The sequence below is a fragment of the Trachemys scripta genome, chromosome 17 (genome assembly GCF_013100865.1).
Source record: "Trachemys scripta elegans isolate TJP31775 chromosome 17, CAS_Tse_1.0, whole genome shotgun sequence".
Lineage (NCBI taxonomy): Eukaryota > Metazoa > Chordata > Testudines > Emydidae > Trachemys > Trachemys scripta.
Window position 1 is genome coordinate 15,465,816 of NC_048314.1, and position 24,949 is coordinate 15,490,764.

Sequence of the window (24,949 nt, forward strand, 5' to 3'; positions counted from 1 at the left end):
GGAAAGAATTGTGCCCAGGCCTGGAAGGTGTCCAGTCTGAGAAAAAACTTACTGAAGCATCTCTGAGGGTGAGATTATCTGTATTCAGTTTGATTAGACATAGATTTGCGTATTTTATTTTATTTTGCTTGGTGACTTACTTTGTTCTGTCTGTTACTACTTGGAACCACTTAAATCCTATTTTCTGTATTTAATAAAATCACTTTTTTCCTTATTAATTCACTCAGAGTATGTATTAATACCTGGGGGAGCAAACAACTGTGCATATCTCTCTATCAGTGTTATAGAGGGCGAACAATTTATGAGTTTGCCCTGCACTCAGATGCCCAACTCCCAGTGGGGTCTAAACCCAAAGAAATCCGGTTTATTCAGGGTAAAACGGATTTATTTGGGTTTAGACCCCACTGGGAGTTGGGCATCTGAGTGCTAAAGACAAGCACGCTTCTGTGAGCTATTTTCAGGTAAACTTGCAGATTTGGGACAAGTGATTCAGACCCTGGGTCTGTGTTGGAGCAGACGGGAGTGTCTGGCTCAGCAAGACAGGGTGCTGGAGTCCTGAGCTGGCAGGGAAAACAGGAGCAGGGGTAGTCTTGATACATCAGGTGGCAGCTCCCAAGGGGGTTTCTGTGATCCAACCCTCACACTTGCATCTTGGCAGCGCTATTTATCCGGGGAAAGAGTCAAGCAGAGCTCTGGTAATCAGCTCAGATCTCTACTAAGCAGGTTAATGGTTTCTTTTCCCCAGAGTTGTTTTAATCGACATTGTTGAGAATAGGCACAGACAAGCAGAATTCATTAAAACAAACCTGTAGCTGACAGTCACATGAAATCCAAAAGCTATGGTGGGGGAAGGGGAGAAGGTAATGTGGTCTCTACCAGGGACAGCGCTAATGTCCAAGTCCTTACCAAGTGAACTGGCCAGGCCGGACTCCTGCATTTTGAACTGCTGAGTATCAAATTGTATTAACCACTCTGCAGTAAATCATCTCTCTCCAAAAGGAAAAGCAAATGGCAAAGCCCTTCCCCATAGCTCTCTGGGCATCTGGGGCCTTCTCAGCTTGCTGTATCATTAGTCAGCTCATCTGAGGAATTTAATACTGCAAGCGCTACAGTTAGGATGAATGGTGGTGGTGGGATCATATCCTGTGACTGAGTGAACACAGTGTCAGGAGAAGGAGGTATTACAAAAATGTGTGGAACAACTGCTGCTTGGCATAAAAATGTGCCTTGCATAGCACAGCTTTTATTCAGCTTTTTTCCAAAGGAAAATTGAAGGGTATAGGAAAGGTCAGATAGAGATGACTACTTTTTAATTTTAGCACCATTTAAATCAAACCCACTGGGGTTCCACAGCTTAGAAAATAAGATCTTCAAGATGTTTTCACTTCCCACTTCACTGGCTCATCTTCACCCAGACCACATCTGCCTTACTTTAAGGAAGGTATTAAAAATGTTCCTTCTTGGCTGGTTGGCATAGGGCAGCCAGGTTCAGGGTAAGCCACTTCCGTGCTCCAGAGAGTTTGATTTTCCTGAGTTTGGTTGCACTTGAGGCCAAGTCCTCCTATTCAGTAACCAAATCAAACAAACAGCATTGTCGTACTGGCTTTAAAATTGTGTCATTCTCAGCATATAGGGTCACAGGACTGTGTATCTTATATGGTTCTCTCTGTTTCCTCTTGGACTTCCAGTAAGTGACCTTGACAGAAACCCATCACTGAAACCCTGATAGTTTTATCATGGCTACCTGTGCACTTTTTGTTTTGTGGTGATATTTATATATTTTAATTTTGTTTTTGCAGTTGTGGATGATGAAATCTGTTGAGGTTACATATGCATCAGAAGGCAGGGTGGGTCAGCCCTGGAATCCAATGAGACTTTCCTGGGAGTGGGTGAATGTTAAAAAGCCTTAGCCAAGAAGGGAATGCAGCTTGGTGAGCAGCTAATCTGTGCAGGCAGAACAGACAGGAGACCCTCGAAGCAGGGCCAGCATCACGGTTTTTCTGAGGATCTACGAGAATTGCCTGGGCAGCGTATCAGCAGTGCAGCCAGTAAACAATTTATATGAACATTCCATGTGACCCCCACACATTGCAGAAGCCTAAAATCCATTCTGTCTATACAAGGACTGCTGTCAGCAGCAACAGAGGGTCCCTGGTGCAATTTCTTTGACAAACAGGTGGGGTGAATATTTGGGGAAAGAGGTCTGAGGAAGAGAGAGGTAGTGAATATTTGGTCAGAATGTGTATGTGGCTTATTGCATAGCCTAGCCATTCATAGCTGCTGTTTGTTTCATTTTCTTCTGATGCATGCCACAAATTCCAGATGTAGATTTGAACACCCCAGCATAATTCTGGTTTCCATTAGTGCTGATGGGAAGTAAGGCGTTCAGGATTGAATTTAGGATTTGAGCATCAGGATAGAAAAGCCCTGTCTACAGAAAAGTTGTACAGTGAAGTTTTTATTTTGGATCCATTCGTGAATAGTAAATTTTGTGCATGCAAAAATGTGAGGAAGTATAGTTTTGGGGTCTGAGCTGAGGACAGAGGAATCTGTTTCCTGCTTTGCTGTGGACTCTGTGAAGTCATTTTAACGTCCATGTCTCACTTTCCTCATCTGGATTTAAAGAAACACTGTACCATCCAATTTGGCCTAAAATTTAGATTAATTAAAAACAATATTTTCCCAAACCCAGTGCCAGTAGAAATGTAAAATGGGCATATAATCTGCCCCACAGGAATATTGTGAAGTTCAATTCCTATATATGAAGTGCTTCGAGACTGTAAAATGAAAACCAGCAGTATAAGACCAAGAGCACAGTTTTTTAATGCAAAGGACTATCAGCACACTGTATGCCAGAGGGATCTTGAACTATGGTCTAATTACATTCTTTGTTGCACCCATCAATGTGGTGTCTGAACAGTTAGTATCAGAGGAGAAGTTGCTTTCATACAGATACTGTCTGCTTAAAACATTGGTTGTAGTAGCTTGGAATAGTTGCTAAAGGAGTCCGAGTCCCACTAGGCCGCTCCACTAACAGCTGGCTGTTTCTTGCTATGCTGCATTGCATCATTTATGTTGGTTCATTATTCTCTGCGTGCGCTAAAAGTGCTTTCACCTCTTCTGTTCTGAAGGTTTTTTTACACTTCACTGAAGAGTGTTGTCTTGACTTTTGTAGGGGGTTAGAAAATGTCCCCTTTTGAGCCAACTCTGCCTTCTATAGATAGACTTCTTGCATGAGCCTTACCAATGGCGAAGGCAGCTAAAGAAAAGGAAGAAGGACTGTAGATCTCCACAGTTCATTGTGCAAAACTCCCCAGCTCAAAATGTCTATATGCGTCCATTAGTCGTTGTGTTATCCCCTGAACGGTTAATTTTGTGGCTTCTATTCAAATGATTTAATAGAAAGACTAGCAGTTGGGCATGCACGTATGCCTCTCTTCCAATAGCTCAAAGGATATTTTCCTCAGAAGAAATGCCATTTTAGACAAGGATTATGGCCCCATATCAGTGGAGGAGGGTGTCCCTACAGCACAATTATCTTCTAGGCACCAAATTTTGCATAGATGTTACATTTCCCAGAACCTTTCCGGAGGACAAGACTCCTGTAATTCTTGTTTAGCCTGAAAGATAATAGACACAAAGGGCTGCAACAGCATAACGTATTTGTGACTCATGCTGCGGTACAGAGACAGACAGAACATGGGGCCATCACTGCAGATTACACATTTCAGTTTTGCCCTCTGGGTTATGCTGTGTCTGGTTGAGCTTTTACCTTTTTTTGCATTGTTTCAGATAAGTCCCTGGAGCACTGGAAGCTTCTGCCCATTGTGACTAACCTTAAGGGTTACTATATGTATTTAACCATTTGGCTGACCTGTTGTGTGTTTCATGAGATTTGGGGGGGGAGGAGGGGATGCTGGGAGAAAACTTTTCTTGCACCAAAAGGCTTCCTCGTCTTATGCAACTGCTGTCTGGTTTCCCTTCTCCTTATTCCCAATCTCTTCCCTCTCACCTTCTCTAACTCATTCAGAGAGACATTCTGTCATTTCCAGTCCCCAGCCCTCCCCCTGCTTGGGTGCACTGAACCAAACACAAATCCAGAAAGCCAGAGTCTGCACAGTGGGATTAGCAGGGTTTAAACTAGAGACTACGCTAGGCCTCACTTTCCCCATCTGATTCCCGTCCGCTTCCCTGCTGCAGATGCATCTCCCTTGTCTGATAGGCACACTACTGCTCCTCCTCTTGCTAGGCTGGTGATGATGTTCTTTGAATTGGCTCCATGACAAGGCTCCGTCCTTCGGTTGAAAAGAGGAACTCTGCCACCTTCAGCATGCTGCTTCCAGCGCAGACCAATATGCTGGTGGAGTGAAATGTTCCCCTTCTCTACTTTGGGGATTATCGGCATCCTTTCCCCATGTTACCAGCTTCCATGAGTTTCAAAATGCATCGAGCTTGCTAAATGTGTAAGAGACCTAGAGAAAGGCATGTGCAGCATACTGTTAGGGTGTTCCACAGGAGGCTCACGTTCAGTGGCAATGGTCATACATCTGTGTAGCATCTTTCATCCAGAGTGTGGTGTTGCTCTGCAGCCATCACTGGATTGGAACAGCCCAGCTGTTTCTTAGAATCATAGAATATCAGAGTTGGAAGGGACCTCAAGAGGTCATCTAGTCCAACCCCCTGCTCAAAGCAGGACCAATTCCCAGCTAAATCATCCCAACCAGGGCTTTGTCAAGCCGGGCCTTAAAAACCTCCAAGGAAGGAGACTCCACCACCTCCCTAGGTAATGCATTCCACACAGCAGCACTACACAATCTTGTAGCACAAGAGTGAAGAGGAATATGGTGTTCTACTGAAACTTCAGAGGGAATTTAGGAAGGTAGAAATTTGGTCAGGACATTGGGGCTAACAATCCCACTTTTCAGAAAAGTGAATGGGATCTTAAATGACCACAAGTGGCCAGGGCCTCCTTTGAAAGAGAGCACTTCCAACAGCAGCAGGGTGACCCGCAACACTATTTGAGGCCACTGGATCCATATTGACTCAGAGGAAAGATTATTGCCTGCTCAGTCATCTACACCAGAGGTTTTCCCATCCGAGTGTTGGTCATTCTCAACTCTGCTTAGCTTGTGAGATGCTTGAGATGGTAAGCAACAGTGAAACAAAACCAAAATATAATATATGTGTGTGCATGTTAAAGCAATTTTATCAATACCCTGTTTGTGTTGTGTGATGAACCCTCTCTCTCTCGTGGTTGCTTTTCAGCTGTATGTCTCCTCCGAGAGCCGCTTCAACACTTTGGCAGAGTTGGTCCATCACCATTCGACTGTAGCAGATGGGCTCATCACCACTCTACACTACCCAGCACCCAAGCGCAACAAGCCCACTATCTACGGAGTGTCTCCAAACTATGACAAGTGGGAGATTGAGAGAACCGACATCACCATGAAGCACAAACTTGGAGGGGGCCAGTATGGAGAGGTGTACGAAGGAGTCTGGAAGAAATATAACCTTACAGTGGCTGTGAAGACCTTAAAGGTAGGAACTAAAGCTTCTATTCGTAGCCTTCCAGTTGGAATGCAAGTTTTATGCAACCCCTTCTTAAGCCTGGTATTGGGTAGTGGTCTCTGTCTGTCTTCCTCCGTCAGGGTCAGATGATGCAAATTGTTGAAAATCCTTCCTTTGCTGACATCTGGTCTAGAACATCCGTGGCTGTTAGTTAACTGTATTTGTCAGCCTCTTCTAATTATTTTATGTTTATGAGAGAGTTGGACCATTTGTACTGTTAGAGCCCTACAGAACGTGGATATCTACTTTATATCCATAGACCAAATTTTGTATCAGCACAGGGCTCTATGTATTGTTTTCCAAGGCTCCATCTACACAACAGTTACAACCAAGTCAGGGAAGTGGCTTACAATGTTGTTCTGACTTGTAATATAGGCCGGACCTTATTGTGTCCAATAACCAGGCTAAAGCCTTGGACATGTGTGTTTCTCACATTTTGGGGAAGGAGAGCTGCAAAGGTGAGCTGTCACATAACTGACACAAATCAGTAAAGATTACTGTGGGATGTGAAACAGGCAATGTAATTAGAGATCATGGTTCACTGGTACTTCAGATACATAATTGTTCTAGTCACATCATGTGCCTTCCCCAAAAGATGAGCTCCTTGTCCACCTAGAAAATAGGCATTTCAGTAGCTGTTCACTGTTAAAAGATTTAGGATGAGGGGAAGGAACTTTCTGGATTAATTATCCACAACCAAAATAGATTAGACTCTTATGCCTGGTCTACACTTGGGGGGATCGATCTAAGTTACGCAACTTCAGCTACGTGAATAACGTAGCTGAAGTCGATGTACTTAGATCGACTTACCGTGGTGTCTTCACTACTGTGAGTCAACTGCTGCCGCTCCCCCGTCAACTCTGCCTGCGCCACTCGCCGAGCTGGAGTACAGGAGTCGACGGGAGAGCGCTCGGGATCAAGTCTAGACATAATAAATCGATCCCTGCTGGATCGATCGCTGCCCGCTGATCCAGCCGGTAGTGAAGACCTACCCTTTGTGGCTTGGACTGAAAGTCAGAGAATCAGGTTCTGTTCCTGCCTCTGCTACTTAGTCTCTCTATGCCTTGGTTTCCCATCTGTGAAATGGGGATAATACTTACCTAGCTTACAGAGGCGCATTGAGTTTTGATTTTTATAAACCAAAAAAAAGCACATTGAGATCCCATAGTGCCTTCCATCCACATAGCGTAAACTCTTACTATTAGGAATTCAAATGCGAGCTTCAGACTATGCCATCATTGCTGGAGTTGCAGTGTGGTGTGGTGGGGCGGAAACAATAACAAATGAAAGCTTTCATGTTGGAAATCATTAAATGGAGAGGAATGTATATATGCTTTATGTCTGTGAATAAAAATGTGTCCTGGACCTGGGGAAAGTGATTTTTTTTTTTAACCCCTTGAATTCTGGCTACCAGAGTGATCCTGGGTTATGGTTTCAGAAGGTGATTATTTGGGCAATTAGTTGTTTTTGAAGGTTCCTGTTATAAGTTGCTGTTCCCCACTTGGTTTCATCCAAAGAAAAATAACACTTCAAGTCCCCTTTCCTCTTTATATATGGAGAGAGTGACACCTAGTGTTAAAGTGTGATTCTGTCTCATTTGCACAGGAGAATGCTGGGAAGAACTCTGCCTTGAACCCCATAGTGTTGCTAGAAAAGGGATTTGACAAGCAGAATGAAATATCTATTTAGAGGAATAATGAGAGAGCAGTTGTTTTCCTGAAACACTGAGTTTATTGTAGCCATCTCTAGTCTTGCTGATTTTGTGGTATTTGAGGGTTAAGGGGTGTTTCAAAGATGTGTTTTTCTCCCTTACCTCAAATAATTTTGCATTCCTTTCTTGTTTGCTTTGATGAAAACCTCTAGCAGCAAAGGCACAGTGTGTTATCCCGTAAAATCTCCGTGTATGTGCGTCAGAAAAAGCTACCTTGATAAGGACCGTGACTGTTTCAAATATGCCAAGTAAATATTTTATGACTGAAAATGGTTCAGAATGTAATTCAGAGCAGCATCCTCCCCTGGGAAATGATCGAACACCCTAAAAGAGACTGAAGAAGTGCTGTAATCTGAAATTATGCACACTAAACCATACTTAAAAGCAAATTCATAATCCACCTTCCTTAAATCCATCAGTCTACTGTCTGACAGATGGGATTATGACTATCTTCGAAGTTTCAGGGAATATTTGAATACCTCACATTTATATTCCAACTCCAGCAGGAATACCCAAGTGTTCAGTTGCTTCTTGAGGGGAAACCCAAAGCACTCATTTTATTGTCCGTTAAGAGAATATTTTCCGAAGCTCTCTTGCCTTTCCTTGTCTCCCTCCATGCCCTGGATCTGTATATTAGAAATAATAATGAAAAGAAAAACTAGGGGAAAAACATCCTTGGTTCTTCTGATATCCTTAGTGCTTGATGAATTATTTCCCTTGCATCTCACTGCAGCCCGTTTGTTACCCAGTCTTCTTTAAACTGGTTAGAAGTAGTTCAGAGCCTGCTGAACCAAAGTAGTTTATACAGAGAGAAAACAAGGGCCTAAAGTGACATGTTCTGTGCTTCTATCGCATTTAATTCATGGTGCTAGAGAATCTGTTAGTGCTTGTGCATTTCCCACTTGCCTATTCCACTGTACTTGGGTATAGTAATGTCCCACACAGATCTGAGATAACAGAAACACAATGTTATTGGTGGAGGATAGCTCAGGGAATGGATTGGCAATTGGAGACGAAGCTTTCTAACCTCTAGGCCATTACTTTGAATCCAACCTGCTGCTGATCGTGACCAAAAATTATTGCTGTGTGAGGGCACTTTCACGTCCCGTTGTAAAATGAACTGATCATCTCAGTCCTTTTCATAGTGCAGAGATATCTAGTTTACATCTGTCATGACTGACGTGATGAAATCTTTGTTGTTTTTCTTAGCAGAGAGGCTGGTGATTTGAACTGGTCATGCAGCCTTAGCTACCCTGATGCCCCTGGAGGTAGTCTCTTCAGGTCAAGGTTGAGATATTACTGTGTTGTGCTAAGGAAGCACGTCATGCTGCTGATGCTGCTGTACCTGATCTGTGATGTGATATAATTGGAAATTGAAATTAGATAAATCTGGTACTTTTCATGAGCACTAGATTATCAAACAAATAATTATTACAGTAATTCTTTGTTTCCTTTCTGTTACCTCTTTCTTTGAAGAGATTTAACACAAAGGAACAATTGCAATCTTCTGTACAGAATGATGCTGGTGGAGTTCACATATCAAACATTAGATGAACAAGTATTTACAACATTAGATGAACAAGGATCATTTGGAAACTCTGATTATTAACACAATTTCCTTTGCCAAAGGAAATGGTTTAAATTTCTGTTCCCAAGAACCTCACAGCTGTGTAGTATTGACAGTGTCAGGAAACTACAGCTGCCAATCAAACAGTACCAATTCGTAAAGGAACAGTAAATGATGGAGTGAAACTGTTTGAATAGAACTATCAGTGCTAACAATGAAATAGGTCTACAATAGCAGCCAGACCTGTGTTATCAGCCTTACCAGCAGCAGCAAATCCCTTGCAATCCCTCCTTAAAACACTTCTTCTATGAAGCCTATCAGCATTAATCCACCAGTGAAAGAAACATTGATATAGAAAGAATAGTTGTATTTAAAAATATATTTTTGAACCACTTTGAAATGACCTTTTGGCCTTCCAGTGCACATTTGTTTTGAAATATTTATCCCGTCAAATAAAGACAGTATCTTCCTTTGTTTTGTATAATTGCGAGCAACTTAATGACACTCAACAAATACGCAGCAACATCTAGCCAGAACATTTACATCACAGATTAGACTCTAAAAGCCAGGAACAAATTCATAAGCCATAAAACCTGCACTCTTCAGTTGTGAAGCAACCACCATCAGTTGTCACAGACCCAATCAACAGAGACGACTTTTTGAGTCGTTGAAATGGTGGTCCATAATGGATGCAGATAGCCTCAGGCATCTGCATGTGTAGCATTTTGCCTTTTGTTTTCATCTGTCATCTTGCCTCATTCACCTCTTGTCACCCTAATACTATTTCTCGTGGCATGAGCAAGTGCCCTCAGTCTTTTTCTAAAGATGTGAACTCTAAATGGGCTTCTCTAAGCAGATAATCTCTCTGCAGGAGAGGGCCTACCACAAAAGGGGAAATCGGTTTTTTGTGCCAAAAGAGGTGGTATAAGAATGACAGTAGACCAGTTAAACAGAGGATCGAGCCCCACCCAGCAGCGTGATGCAGCTGCAGTAGTTTTGGGACAGTCGCAGCTTACCCCTTCAGTTTGCAGTGATTCTTCAATCCACATGCTAAAATCTGTTTCCACCTTGTGCATATTATCCTTGCTGAAGCTTTTCTTTTTCTATTCAGGAGGACACCATGGAAGTAGAAGAGTTCTTAAAAGAAGCCGCAGTCATGAAAGAGATCAAGCATCCTAACTTGGTGCAGTTATTAGGTAAGTGATAGAAATGCCAAGCAAAGGGATTTGAATTAAACCCTTGTGCAGTGATATGGCTGTTAAGGAGCAGATAAGCTGCTTACTGTACCAAGGCTGCAAATACAGATACTTATTCTCTCGCAAAATTCACAATTTGTAAACGTAGTACACCTCTACCTCGATATAACGCTGTCCTCGGGAGTGAAAATCTTACCGCGTTATAGGTGAAACCGCGTTATACCGAACTTGCTTTGATCCTCCAGAGTGCGCAGCCCTTCCCCCCCGGAGCACTGCTTTACCGCGTTATATCCGAATTCGTGTTATATCGGGTCGCGTTATATAGGGGTAGCGGTGTATTTGATTTCAATTATTTTTTCTTCCTTGCATTTAAGATACAAGAGCCTAAAGCAGGAAATCTAAAACAAACTGCTAACCAGTTTGTAGGAAACTCTCCTCCTTCACCCCTCACCCACCCTCCCATATACACACACTTATAAATTGCCCAAAGAGCAGAATCTGCAGACATCAACATTCCAGAAGAAACGCAATGTTTTCAAAACTGTGTTCCGCAGGGGTATGTACACGGGAACCTCCGTTCTACATCATCACAGAGTTCATGACTTATGGGAATCTGTTGGATTATCTGCGCGAGTGTAACCGGCAGGAGGTGAATGCGGTGGTGCTACTGTACATGGCGACTCAGATCTCCTCAGCCATGGAGTACCTGGAGAAGAAAAACTTCATTCACAGGTAAGAATGACACTGAGAGCTCGCCCACTTCTCAAGCTCCAGAAAGCCCTTGAATTTCAGAGTGTAGCAATATGGGATCTAGGTGCATTACATCTTATAACTTACACTAACACCTTGATGTGTTGCATTCTGATATGGGACACTGCACTGTAGAAAACCCTCTACAAGAGGCAGTCTCAAGTCTGCCATGGTGGTCGTTCTTACCCACACATACTGTGAAGGTATTGTCGTGTAAGGTGAGGTAGTTAAATTGGCCCATCTGTCATTTAAAGGTACAGAGATTCCTAAAAATCATGACTCTTTGTGAAATAGATCATCTCTCATTCCTGTTAAGCTAATGGTCAGCAGAATAACCTCTTCCCCAGAGCTGTGGGCATTGTTATACTCAGACTGGGGTTCCCAGCAAAGCCACCTTGCTGCCTTTTCATAGTGCTTTGATTTGTCCCTCTCCTTGTTTGCATCTGCTTTGGCGATTCTTTTCCTTTATTGTATGAATTGCGTGTATCTCTGTATTAAGCATCTTTGCAGTCTTAAAGTCTGGAGATTTTGACCTTTAAGTGTGCTGCAATTATGATCAGTGCTTTGCATTCTTTGTCTGAAGAAATGACCTCCTAGCAATGTAATGAGACAGCCTGGATGGAGGCTTGAGAGTCTTTGCTGTTTTATTTAATACAAGATCTTCTCCATGGCACAGTTGTGACCTTTCCCACCTAATTAGCTAGAATATGAAATCTGTACATATGACTTCATAGAGACGAATATAAGGATCATGTATGAAATGCTAAAGGTTCCTTGTAAGACACACATTTCCTATGTTGCATGAGAGCTGGGTTCACATGCTCCTGTCAATCAAAGTTAACACCTATTTGCAGCATCAAATCAAAGTTTTGAGCTTTTTGCGCTATTGTAAGATTGTAGTCCCCTCAACATGTAGCAAGTGAACTTTACAAAATGTTTTGCAGAATCCCGTTTACATGCTCTTGCACTTCGTTTCCCATTATTGCTGATGACCCAGATCTATTTTCTGAAGATGAGTTTTCTTCCTTATAATCTGCCACCCCCGCATCCTCCTGCCCAGTTATTTCAGAGGTGTTGTCACAGTCCACATCCATGGATTCAGATGCTGGGCTGTGACCTCATTGAATGAAGCAGGCAGGAGTAGGAATGGGGTTATAAAGAGGAGTTTTTATTTAGACAAACATGGTAGAAATCAGCGCTGATATGGGGATATTCAGACCGCTGCCTGACAGCTTAATGGGCCTTTGGTAAAATGTACTATTTTTTTTTTTTAAGTTCTGAGTTCTGCAAGCGACTTTTTAAAGAGTAAGTATCAGAGAGAGGCAGATCTTGCTTAGATCTGAAGTAAACTCTTACTTTAGCTTTGTAGTGAAATCAATTTCTAACATAATGCGACAAAATCTGGTAGGTTTTTACAAAATCTATTACTAGCAGAAATGCTTTCATGTACTTTGACCATTTTAAACACACAATGCACTTTGACCATATTAACATTATACATGACCTAGTGAGCTGCAGTCGGTACATCCCTTACTCACTGGTATATAAATAGAAGGAAGATTTCAGTCAATTGTTGCCCACTGTTCTGCAAATCAGAATCCTGCGTATGAGGCATGGGGAATTGTTCCATAATCAGATTTCCCTAGATTATGATTGTCCATGTTGACCACCTTTGACCGTCCAGTCATCAGGATACACTTTTTGTAGTCAGTGTTAAAGCTCCTGCCTGCCCCCTAGGTGGTGGTAGAATTGATGTACCTAGTGAGCATATTTCCAGAATAAAGGAGAGTGTTGTGTCCTGAGGAGTGCACTAGCTGTTTCACCAACTTCATTCCAGGAAATATTATTACACCATGACACACAACTAACCTGTGGAACTCATTGCCACAAGATATTGAGGCCAAAAGCTTAACAGAATTAAAAGAAGACTTCAGGGGTAACAAAAGCATACAGGTTTATTATAGTAAAGTTTTTAAGCGATTTGAAAGGTTGAAGGCTTGAACCAGTTGCTAACTTTTAAGAGGAAATTTTCCCTGTGGGCCAGTTAGTCCTTAACTATTTATGCAGAGATTCTTGCACCTTTCTCTGAAGCAGCTAGTGCTGGCCACTGTCGGAGACCAGTCCTGGACTGGATGGACGCACTGGTCTGATCCACTATGGCAGTTCTTTGGCGTGCCCATTCATATCAGAAAGAGAGACACTGTATTTCCAGTTGCTTGCATTTTGTACAGATATTTTCCTGCTTTTTACAAATGATATTGTATACTTATGGTAAAATAAAACTTCTTTAGTACAGTATGAGAAAGCACTGCATTGTGTTGTATATTATGTGAGTTGGTATGTTTGGGGAAAAAAATAGTTTGTGCGGTTGAGATTTAAACATGGTAAGCCTGGGAACTGTAGTGAAATTGATTAGAGATAGCCCTGAAACTGATTAGTACATTTTCATTGTCTAAGCTGAGTGATATGTAAATAATAAACAGCAAAACTGGTGAGGATCTTAAACATCCTTTGTTTCAGTAATCTCAGATCATTGTAAAATGAGCACTGACACTTGTCTTTATTTTTAAATGATTTTTATCCTGACAGTGGCAGCTTTTAATTTTTCTAAAAAGTTTGTATTCTAATTAAAAAAAAAAAATGTTTTGACGACCACTTTATAAAGTGGAGAAAACAAATAATCTCCCGCTTTCTACATCTCTAATACAGAAAAACACATACAAAGACTTGGGTTTCTTCAATAATAAGCCACGTCCTCTCCGCTGCTAAAGGTGTGATATTGTGAAGACCTTTCATGGCCTATTTTTTCTTGTCTGCTTTCTTAGGGATCTTGCAGCCAGAAACTGCCTTGTAGGGGAGAACCACCTGGTGAAGGTGGCAGATTTTGGTCTGAGCAGGCTGATGACAGGTGATACATACACTGCCCATGCTGGAGCCAAGTTCCCAATCAAGTGGACTGCACCAGAAAGTCTGGCTTACAACAAATTCTCCATTAAGTCTGATGTCTGGGGTAAGAACTTACATACGTGCACACGACACGACAGCCTTTTTATTTCCTGGCCATAAAACCAAGACATTAAAAACTGTTTCTTCAAGTAGATCCCAAAGAGAGAGAGGATGATTGGTGGCTGAACCACTTTGGTCTGTGGCCTGGTCACAGCTAATCAGGTGGTTCAGTGTTTGAATGGAAGACCTAAAAGGAAAACCCAGGAGCTGCACACTTTTAGTCGGTCAGGACTTCTCCTTCTGAGGTTGCAATCCTGCAGATAGTTAAATACATGCTTAGCTTCACGCATGAGAGCGTAGTCCTCACATGTGAAAATTAAGCAGATGCGTGTTTGCAGGATAGGTGCCCGAGCTAGCTCTGAATCAATGCTAAAGCACAGTACTTTGGGGCATGATGCTGTTGAAGGTTACTGGCTCTGTAAGTTACTTTTAGGATGAGGGTGAGAGTCTGAGATGTTTAAACATGATCTCTATGTACCTAGTGAGAGCTCTGAGCTCATTTTTCTACATTTTGAAAAGAATCCTTTGAATGAGATGAGAAGCAGAGAGAGAACTCGAAGACATGTTGATACTCTTGAAGAGCCTAGAATACTTTTGATAAGAACAGGATAGATAGCCTGTATGATATACCCTAAGACTATCCATTCTGACTCCTAAATTCCCAGTGCACTTTCAGTCTGTCTGTCTCGAGGTTTGATGCTGCTGCTGATCACCACAGTATCTGAGGGGCAAATTTTCAAAAGTGTCTAAGTGACTTAGGGAGTCCAAGACCCATTTGTATAATTGATCTTAGGTATTTAGGATTCCCGGCATGTAAGAATTTCTGAAGATTTGACCCCAAGTGCCTTCCATATAAAATCAATTTGGCAGTAGTGAAGTGTCTAGTGGACTTCTGGCTGTTCTCCCTTTTCATCTTATGGAAAGTTCTGCTTGGAGTGGAGTTTTATTCTTAGAACGTTGGAAAGGGATTGTTGAGGCTGTGAATGTTCTGGTGATGGCGGCAAAGCTCTGGGTACTGTATTATTGGTTGAGGTATTGATTTTTCTTTTTGCTGTCCTAAACCGGTGGGTGGTGTTGCTGTGAACTGCTGAACAGCTGCCATGATCCACCAAAGATACTGCTGTACTTGAGTGGTGGTTGGGGTGATTCCTATGTACATTGAAATGATAAAGCGCTTGGGGAGAAAAGGTATTCTAAAAATGTAAGGTTATTTTTAATTAATATTGGGCAAAATCCTGATCAGTAGGAGTTAGGGCCATGGTCCTTGGGATCTGACTCAAAATAAAGTGAGCCCTTTCCCAGTCACTCACTCACTCACCCAACTGCAGTGGTGCAGGATTTTGCAAACTTTCATTCCACTGCCTGAGGACAGAATTCAAACAGAGATGCTGATGGAAGTGTCTGGTTTAAATTGCCCTTGGTTGTTTATCATGTAATATGATGTGATTTCCGTACTTACGCAGGATTGTAATTGCCTTCTCTTTAGGCCAAAAACAGAATACAATGACTGAACTAATTACATGCAGGTTGTTGAACTGGTGCTAGGTCTATCCTTTGTACTCTGAATCCCAGTTTAGTTGTCTAGCCATGGGACTGTCACACATCCTCACCACAGTTCAATACAGAAAGGGCATCCCGATCATTAAAGTTATTTTTATTTGACTGTGGTGCCTTCTGTTAAACTTTCCTTGTAACCAAACTGTCTCACTTAGTTCTCGCCTAGTTGGCAGTTATCGCTGTGAATTCCATCACAGTGTTGGGACTGCAGCTTTCTCCTCTGTATATCTTGATACTTCTAGAATTGGGGGCAGCCCATAAACAGTGAACCAATTGGACATGGGAATCCTAAAGAGAAAAAGGGGAAATAGAGATGAGAAGAGCTGTCAGATTTACAGCGAGACTGCAGTGCAGCAGAGAAGCAGTTTCAATTAATCCACAATGGCGTCTCTTAATTGTGCCTTTAATAGGACTTGAAGGATATCAAAACATTCAGGTTTGAGACAGCTTAGTCTAATTCTATCTTGTCGTATTGCAGGAGACTTGTCTGTGTTGATGAAAAAGCTCATTACGTTACTTTAGTTTCTGAGCTGCTGCTGAGCGTGGAATTTGAGCCACCCAGAACAGGGGGCTTGTTTAAGTGCCAGGGAATGTTTGTTTCGTGCATCTACCAAAAGCAAACTTGCAAGATTAGTGGTTTGTTGGTTTTGGTTTTCTTTTTTTAAAAAAAAACAATCCTAAAGCCTTTTGATTTCTCTATTTCAGCCTTTGGCGTCCTGCTATGGGAAATCGCAACATACGGCATGTCCCCTTACCCTGGAATTGACCTGTCTCAGGTGTATGAGCTGTTGGAGAAAGACTACCGCATGGAGCGGCCTGAAGGTTGCCCTGAGAAAGTCTATGAGCTCATGAGAGCATGTGAGTCTTCTAAAAGCATATAGCGACAAATGTCAAAGCTGATTAAGCTCTGCAAAGATGTAGTAGCACTATACAAGGGTATGGTTAAAACACTATGGCACAAGGAGCCTTCGTTAGTTTTCCATTAAAGTTGCAGCACTTAGTTACAATCTTAAACTGCGCTGTCCCAGGAAGATGTAAATGTTCTGGAGTTACCCATGCTTGGCTTGGGGGCATTTCTTCTCTACTAGGAGTGGGAATTGTTCAGGTCTTGGGGAAGGTGTTGTTTAACTCAAGTTTCTTTGTCTCCTCTTTCCTGGGAATCTAAATAAAGGATTGTGCATCCACATTTGTCTAGGAGGGGGAAGGGAGCCTTGTTAATTGTCTTGGGAATGACTTTTCTTAGTCCCTTGGCCATTAGTATGTCATTTATGGTTGGGTTTTTTTGGAGGCATTGAGTAGGCCTAGCTCCCACTGGTGTCAGTGGGAGCTGAGGGTGCCCAGTGTCCTAAAAATCAGATTGCTAACATCTAAATCTCAGCTTCCCTGTCTGTAAAAGGGGGCTGATGATATTGATATATCACACAGTGATAGTGTGAGGCTTAATGAATATTTTTAAGGCTTGTTAGAAGTCCTGAGTAGTAGTATTCTTTCAGGCTGGCAGTGGAGCCCTTCTGATAGGCCCTCGTTTGCTGAAATCCACCAAGCATTTGAAACGATGTTTCAAGAATCCAGCATATCAGACGGTAAGTCCACTTGCACCATTCATCACACTGTTCCTAGGAATGGGGGTGATGGCATAAGTGCACTGTAACTTCGTTTATTGCTTTATCCGAACATCCCCACAAAGTTGCTTTGCAGTGAAGCTTTGTTTGTAAGTTGTACCTCCCAGTGTAAAAAACATGGAGCAGGCAGATGCTTGTATTATTTTTGTTACCAGTGGGCCTTCCCTCTGGCTGAGCCCCCTTCCCCTGGGTGCTGTCAGCTTGTCTTTTTTCCCCTGTTATCCGCTGATAGCTTAGTATTTTTACCTTTTATCTCTACCCCACTGCCACCCCCCGCTTTCCTTGTGATCATTCTTTTCCTTGCCTTCCAGAGGTGGAGAAAGAGTTGGGGAAAAAAGGCATGAGAAGCGTCGTGAGTAACTTCCTGCAGGCTCCAGAACTACCGACCAAAACGAGATCGTCCAGGAGAGCTGCTGAAAGCAAAGATGCCAGTGAGAACATGGAGTTGGCACATCCTAAAGGACAAGGGGAATGTGGTATGTTCTAGCTACAGCCATTATTCCCCTCCTGTGAGACAGATTGAAATAAACTGGAGGCCCAAATCCAGAGAGAACATGGGAAAAGTGCATAATGATCGGTACCTGCTCTCTGGATGTGTCCTCTGTCATTAGACACTTCTCTTCCTAGGTTCGCTATGGGTTTGGGACTGTATTCCTGTAGCTCCTGGCACTTCTTGTAGATGGCTAGCACTCAGTATTACTCTTGGGGATTCTGAGCTGCAGCAGCCGTGCAGCCCAGGAAGGGGAGGGGGGGAGGATATCTCCTCTGTGTTATCTCTCCACCTCCTGAATTCCTAGTTGGTTCAGGGAGTGGTGCAGCCCCTACTGAAAGTTAGAGCAGCCCCGAGGGCTGTTTTTAGCTTACAGCTGCTGCCCATGGCACCCAGTGGAGCAGTGCCAGAGCACAGAATGCTCTGAGCCCACCGTCTCCCTCACCCCAATAGATCCCTGTGCCAGGAGTTACCAAAGGAATAGGGTAGGACTGAAACTGCTCCAGTGCTGGGGGAATTTCCAGCAGAGAGGAACCTGCCTGGCTGCCAGCCCCTTGACATCACCAGAGTGGTCTAAAGAGGCTGGCTCACTGCTCAGGTTCAGAGCTCTGGTATATGCGGTACAGACTCCACCCCTACATCATACCAAGTGTCTGTTTTGAAACACTGAAGAGTGTTACTTTTGGCAGATATCAAATATAGTTTCAGCAAGGGACGCTGAGGTATTTACAAAATCTACCATGAAATTAAACAACCTTTCAATCAGTTTTTCAAAGCGTGTAGTTTCCATTTTGAGGCAGTTGAAACAATGAGAAAACATCGAGCACAGGCAGTTAATTTGTACCCAGAGCATTTTAAAATGCAAAGTTTCAAAAATAAAGAACTCAATAAAAATTTGATCTCTTGGTTCTTGCCAACTCCTGTTAAATGTGCCTGCTCAGTTGTCCCATCGGGAGTAAGCAGGATGTTCTGTGGGCTTGGGATCTCGGAGATCTTTAGTACACCTCTACAAGAAGTAGCACACGTGTGCATATGCAGACGTGCATAAGAGAGAGAGAAGGTCACCACTGAAACTCCTCTTTGGGATGGCTTTTTATTTAATACAGACACTGGATGGTTCTTCTGGAGAAGGTGTGTCTTGGTGCCATATCTGAGCCTAGAAGCTGTTTACTGTGCGTCAGCTTCACAATAGGTGCCTATAGAAGGTCCTTTGTCCCTTCCTATTTCCAGTTGCTTACAGGTGTCCAAGACCTGTGAGCATCACTTCCCATCAGTAGCAAGCACTCCAGTGAGAAATTTTGAGTTTAGGTCTTGATCACTGAGATGTTGGTCCCTGGGAAGGGATGTTAGGAACCTGAGTCATTGTTTTCTTGAAAAATCAGTGTTGAGAAGAAACATCTTTCATGTTCGTTCCTAAATGATCAGAGAGGCTCACGTACCCATATCGGCTCTCAGAAATGGGTGTCCCCTTCCAAATTTTTTTAAAAGCCCTTTTTGCTTATGCCCCTCCAGATTTGTTCAGGTGCATGTGAATGGTTTAAATACACAACGTCCAAAAAAGTGTGATTTTTGCAATCCTGAAATTACCCTTTTTTTCAAGAATTCCTCTCAACCCGGATCCAAATCCCAGAATATTTTTCAGTATACGACTATGTAGCATCCTCTCTTCCCTATTTAACCCTGCTCCATCTCCCCCTCTTGCTGCCTACTCAAGCTGTAAATGTATACAATACCCTGAAGGCATTTCTTCTGAATTGGGGTGCTGTCTGAGCACTCCTATTCTAATGCCTGACCTGTGAACGAGAGACCCTGTTGTTCAAATATTGGGACCTTCAGGACTCCTGACAAATGTATTATAAGCCGCTATTCATTTTTGAAGTATTTCTCATGTAAGTGGGGAAAGGGTCACCCCACTCTCCTTCCAGAGCAGTTCCACTGGAGCAGGTTGTTCTCTCTGGGTTCCTCCATTGTGCAAGGCTGCCTGTCTTCACAATGACATGGTTAGGGGTATTCAGCTGCTGGAATGACCTTGATTTCTGCTTGTGCCATACACTCCACCAGAGGATGCTATCAGATGGGGATTATGGACACCTTAGAGTAACCAAACTGGGAGATGAGTGTGTGGGTACAGACAAACCTTTGAAAAATGAACCTTCAGTTACATGGGAGAAAACAACAAAGGGACCAAAAGAAAAGCTGACCTTAGTGTTCACTTACCTCTACAAGGCAGAAGGGCTAGAGAAAACTCCAGATGTGATGTCAGGAGCTCTGGGATAATGAGGGTTAATTTGTGTTTGTCTGAATTTCAAATGTAAATTCCTGTCTGACTTACTTAGTCAGAGGCCTGCTTGAGAAAACAGAGGGTGAGGTATTCTGGCAGGGCATCCTATAAACACTCCCCTACCCCCAAGAATTAATGTGTCCAAAGATTCTGGACCAAATCCAACCTTGGCTTCGGTGGAGCAGCGCCTGCTTGCACCACGTCTGAACTCGGCCCTGTTTACAGAGCCTGCACCTGTTAGGAGGTGCTGCAAAGCGACCCCGAAGGAAAGCAGACTGGTATTTCTTTAAGCAAAGCTCAGTAGAATCTTTTGTTCCTTGCAGACCCTCTGGAGCATGAACCTGCTGTTTCTCCCTTGCTCCCGCGGAAGGAAAGAGTTGCCCTGGAGAGCAGTTTAAATGAAGATGAGCGGTTGCTTCCAAAAGACAAAAAGACCAACCTCTTCAGTGCCCTTATCAAGAAGAAGAAGAAGACTGCCCCTGCCCCTCCGAAACGCAGCAGCTCCTTCCGGGAGATGGACGGCCACTCGGACCGCAAGGGTGGGGGTGAGGAGGAAAGCAGGGATGCCAGCAATGGGGCTTTCATCATGCCCCCTGCAGATGCCATCGATGCCTCAAAGTGCCAGGGCCCGAGCAATGGGGCTGGAGTCACTAATGGAGCTGTCACTGGGAACTCGGGCTTTTTATCCCCCCACCTATGGAAAAAAACCAGCGCCATGACGAGCAGCCGGCTGACAACCGGTGAAGAAGAGTGTAGTTCTAATGCCAGCAAGCGCTTCCTGAGGTCCTGCTCAGCATCGTGCGTACCCCATGGAGCCAAGGACACGGAGTGGAGATCCGTGACGCTGCCCAGGGATTTGCAGTCCACAGGGCGGCAGTTTGATTCCTCCACCTTCGGCGGGCACAAGAGCGAAAAGCCAGCCCTGCCTCGGAAGCGGGCGAATGAGAACAAGACGGATCTTGCTGTCAGGGGGACGGTGACGCCCCCTCCCCGGCTGCTGAAGAAAAACGAAGAGACAACTGACGATGTATTCAAAGACACAGAGTCCAGCCCTGGCTCCAGCCCACCCTCTCTGACACCAAAACTTGTACGCAGGCAACCTATAATCGCTCCTTCCTCCAGCCTGTCCCACAAGGATGATGGCATCAAACCCAGTGCCTTAGGTACCATTGGGATGGCAGACCAAGGTCCTACTGTCAAACCCAACTCTGCTGGGGTTGTGGTTGCCAGCAAGGCTTCCACGGAGGAGCCAAGGATGAGGCGGCTCAAGCAGACTTCCGAGTCGTCAGGAAAGGACAAGGTGAAGTTATCAAAGCTTAAACCAGCCCCTCCGCCTCCACTCTCCTCAGCTTCCATTGGGAAGCCTGGAAAATCATCCCACAGCCCCAGCCAGGAAGCAGCAGATGCAGGGTCTGGTACTAAATCTAAACAGTTGACTCAGGTTGCAGACACTATAAGCAGTGATGCCGCCAAGCCAAACCAGTTAGGGGAGGGTGTAAAAAAGCCTGGGCTCCCCTCTGTACCAAAGCCGCAGTCCTCCACAAAGCTGCTGCTGACCACAGCGGCCCCAGCCCCCTCTTCCTCATCTGCCTCATCTGCCCCGAGCGGAGACCAACCATCGTCAACAGCCTTCATCCCTCTCATATCCACCAGAGTCTCCTTGCGCAAAACCCGCCAGCCTCCAGAGAGGATAGCCAGTGGCACCATCACCAAGGGAGTGGTATTGGAAAGCACCGAGGCCCTGCGCATTGCCATCAACAAGAACTCCGAACAAATGGCGAGCCACAGCGCCGTCCTGGAGGCCGGCAAAAACCTCTACACGTTCTGCGTGAGCTACGTGGACTCCATCCAGCAGATGAGGAACAAATTTGCCTTCCGTGAGGCCATCAACAAGCTGGAGAACAACCTTCGGGAGCTCCAGATCTGTCCAGCCACCGCCAGCAGCGGCCCTGCAGCCACGCAGGACTTTAGCAAACTTCTCAGCTCGGTGAAGGAAATCAGCGATATTGTTCAGAGGTAGCAGAAGCCAGGTAACACCCTTTTTTTTTTTTCTTTTTTTTTTTCTTTTTTTTTTAATAACGGGCCAAAGCCAACTGCAGAGAGAACTACAGCATAAGCGCCAGGGTGGACTGACAAAGGACCCCAGGGCCTTCAGTACAGGGATGTGCAAAAGGCAGAGACTGTGGAACAGCCCTACTGCCTAAAGTAGGGTGTTCATCAAGATGCACTTTCCTCCCTTTCACCGAGGTGCCCTGTCTCTCTCATACTCCAGATCCTCTGGTCTGTGGAGTTCTTGCCTTGTGGACTACAGGTCTAAATGCTGAGGTCACACCAGGCCTTTTTATAATATTTTATTTTTTTGGACAGAGCTTTAAGATGGAACCCGGACTGATGGACACGGATACTCTGCCCTCCTCCTGGAGGATTTCCTACTGCAATTTGATTCCCTCCCCCTGCCCCTGGTGTACATGAGGATGAGTGTTTGAATAGCAATATACACCCTGCTTTCCTGGGGTCTCAGTGTCCCCTCCCCCGCAGACACATACATGACATTAACACCACACATTTGGAGGTGGCGGGGGAGTTAATAATGAAACAGACCGCTACGAAATACATTTACGAAAATCCTCCCGGTGATTCTGTCGGTGACCCGTAACTGCTGGTCAAGGAATCCATGTTTCCTCATGTCCGAGAGCCCCTGACGAATGGGTTTGGAATGGCGCGGATGGTCCCTGTGAATGCAGCGGTACAGGAGTCCAGTTGTGGATCTCTTCTGGTAACGATAAAGGAGTGATGTTCTAGAGGAAGAGCACAATCGTGCTTTGTAGATACACAACACTAGCCAGGCTCAAGCTTGGGGGAGCGGCAGATCCTTTGTGAGAGCAATGAGCCGACTGCATCAGTGAATGAGGGAGAGAAGGGTGGCAACAGGGGGAGGTGGATTAGGATGAGTTTAAAGATACCACTGTGCCTCCAGTAGTGGTTTTAGTTGAGTTTGTGCATCCCAAATGTGCATCAGCAGAGCTGTTGTCTAGTTCAATTTCCAGCCACGTCAATTACATGGGAGTAATGAGCTCAGATAAGGGCTACATCAGACCTGGATGGGGCTCACTCATACAGTCTGTTGGAAGAGGAAAGCAGCTCGTGGCGAGCTCTTCCTTTCAGTGTCCGTACAAAATACCACGGACGAGTTTAAAATCTATACCTAGGGGTTTGAAGTAGTTTAATTCCAGTGGAAACATTGATCACCCTAATGATTAGGTGGTTCTGTCCAGGATTAAGCAGGGATCGGAGAAGCCAGCGGACACCTTTTGGCCTGGGTGCACCTCTCAAGGGAGCAATCTAAGGATGCCACAAACTTCTGAAACCATGACTCCTGGGCAGCCTTTCCCAGTTCACTTTGACCTTCCCAATTAATCCAATGGATTTGGGGACTAACTGTGACTCATTGTGTTATTGAAAGGACGAGACTTTAAGACAATTAACAGTGCAATTTAACTCCTTTCAACTCTAGACAAGAGAAGAAAGCGATCTCCCCACCCCATTCCCCCAGTATCTCCTGTGAAACCCCACCATGTGTATCTTAAACACTAATTGCTTTGGATATTTTATTTTTCCTCTTACGAACTGTTTGTTTTGTAGATGATTTGATTCTTTTCTGTGCTCACCCCATTCTCACGCCCACAGATCACCTTGGCTTAACTCGTGACCGTAAAATTAAGAAAAAAACAAAACACCATAGGCTGCCTTTACGAAATACAAACATGCCTGCAACAAAAAATCCACAAGCAAAAAAAAAAACCACCCCACCAAAAAACCCCACCCCTTGGACTATCTCTTTTCTGAGGTACTGTTTTAACGTTGTTGATAACATATTGTGCCACTATATTATACGTTTGTATCTCAGTATTACACACTTTTGTAGACTTATCTTTTTTACACTGTGTAAATAGCTCTGTCCTTCGTTTCTGTAATACCAAAGGGGCTGTTTCCCCTTTGTTTTGGTCCAAGACAGATTGTTTCTGTACGTGGCGCTCGCTCTGATCTTTATTTTTTTGGGTTTATTTTTTATTCTGCGCTCTCTTGCATAGTATATTTAAAAATAAATCTGTGTCAAAGAAAACCAGGAGTGCATTGGTCTACTGACAAGGCTGCTTCAGCTTAGATGACCTCTGTCTGGTGTATGGTACAAGCATTTCACAAAGGCCTTTCTGCTCACCATGCTGATCAGAACCAGAGGGCAGCGAGTTACCAAAGTCTTTAGAACTAGCTCTGAAAATCATACAGGGGGAAAAAAAGATACAGAATGAAGATCTGAATGTGGTCCCTTTTTGAAGTCAGGGTTTTGCCACTGACTTCAGTGAGAGCAGGACTTGACCCTAGACTTTTCTTCTTCTGCCGTGTGTTTTGCATTCAAGACCTAGTCTCTGTTCTCTCTTCCCCTTTGATGTGGAGTGGCCAGTGTCTCCATTCTTCTAAAACAATTTCTGGCTACTCCATAGTTGGTTCCAATGTATGTGCTCATTGTGAGGCAGGCATGGTTTGGTGGCCTGAACCCAACATTGGAAACAAGGATCTTCTGCCTCCTAATCCCAGTTTTAACACAGACTCACTGTGATACCTTGTTGTCTGTGCCAGTTTTTCTCTCTGAAACTTGGGGATGATACTGCTCCAGAGAGAGCAGCTGCCAGGATTCTCCCTCCTGGCTCTCAGATTTTTAGCACGAGATTGGCAGAAATTCCCAAGCTCCTAAAGAAGGGCATTAGTTGTGGAGTGAGGGACGAGCTAAGACCTCTGTTGACCATCGTGTGCTGCCTCCTGAGCTTAACCACTGCTGATGGAACAGTCCAGAGGATTCCTTCTTGACCAGTCAGCAAATCTCAGCTTTGTCATATCCTTATACCCATTCTACTAGGCGGCATGGAGACACAGAGATAGACCCTGCCCCAGCTACCCTGTTTCCCCGAAAATAAGACAGTGTCTTATATTAATTTTTGCTCCCAAAGATGCGCTAGGTCTTATTTTCAGGGGATGTCTTATTTTTCAGAAATGAAAAATGCCTTATTATCGGTGGATGCCTTATTATCGGGGAGGTCTTATTATCGGGGGGATGCCTTATATTACAACGAGAGGCAAAACTGTAAGTAGGCCTTATTTTCGGAGGATGTCTTATTTTCGGGGAAACAGGGTAGCTTATACTC

The 24,949-nt window shown here is 44.0% G+C and overlaps 1 protein-coding gene across 3 annotated transcripts in view; it reads left to right on the forward strand.

Annotated features, from left to right (window-relative positions):
- Positions 1-23,775, forward strand: part of ABL1 (ABL proto-oncogene 1, non-receptor tyrosine kinase) — a 120,579-nt gene extending 96,804 nt beyond the window's left edge. For 2 of the 3 annotated variants that reach the window (XM_034793631.1, XM_034793632.1), the window contains exons 4-11: positions 5,266-5,538; positions 9,958-10,042; positions 10,597-10,774; positions 13,618-13,802; positions 16,061-16,213; positions 16,849-16,938; positions 17,289-17,453; positions 20,072-23,775. In XM_034793631.1, the coding sequence (XP_034649522.1) occupies positions 5,266-5,538; positions 9,958-10,042; positions 10,597-10,774; positions 13,618-13,802; positions 16,061-16,213; positions 16,849-16,938; positions 17,289-17,453; positions 20,072-21,768 (2,826 nt within the window). In that variant the 3' untranslated portion in view covers positions 21,769-23,775. Of the gene's footprint in view, positions 1-4,819; positions 5,147-5,265; positions 5,539-9,957; positions 10,043-10,596; positions 10,775-13,617; positions 13,803-16,060; positions 16,214-16,848; positions 16,939-17,288; positions 17,454-20,071 lie in introns of those variants that run through there. The other variant, XM_034793633.1, reaches the window with a different exon arrangement.
- Positions 23,776-24,949: the final 1,174 nt, after the last annotated feature.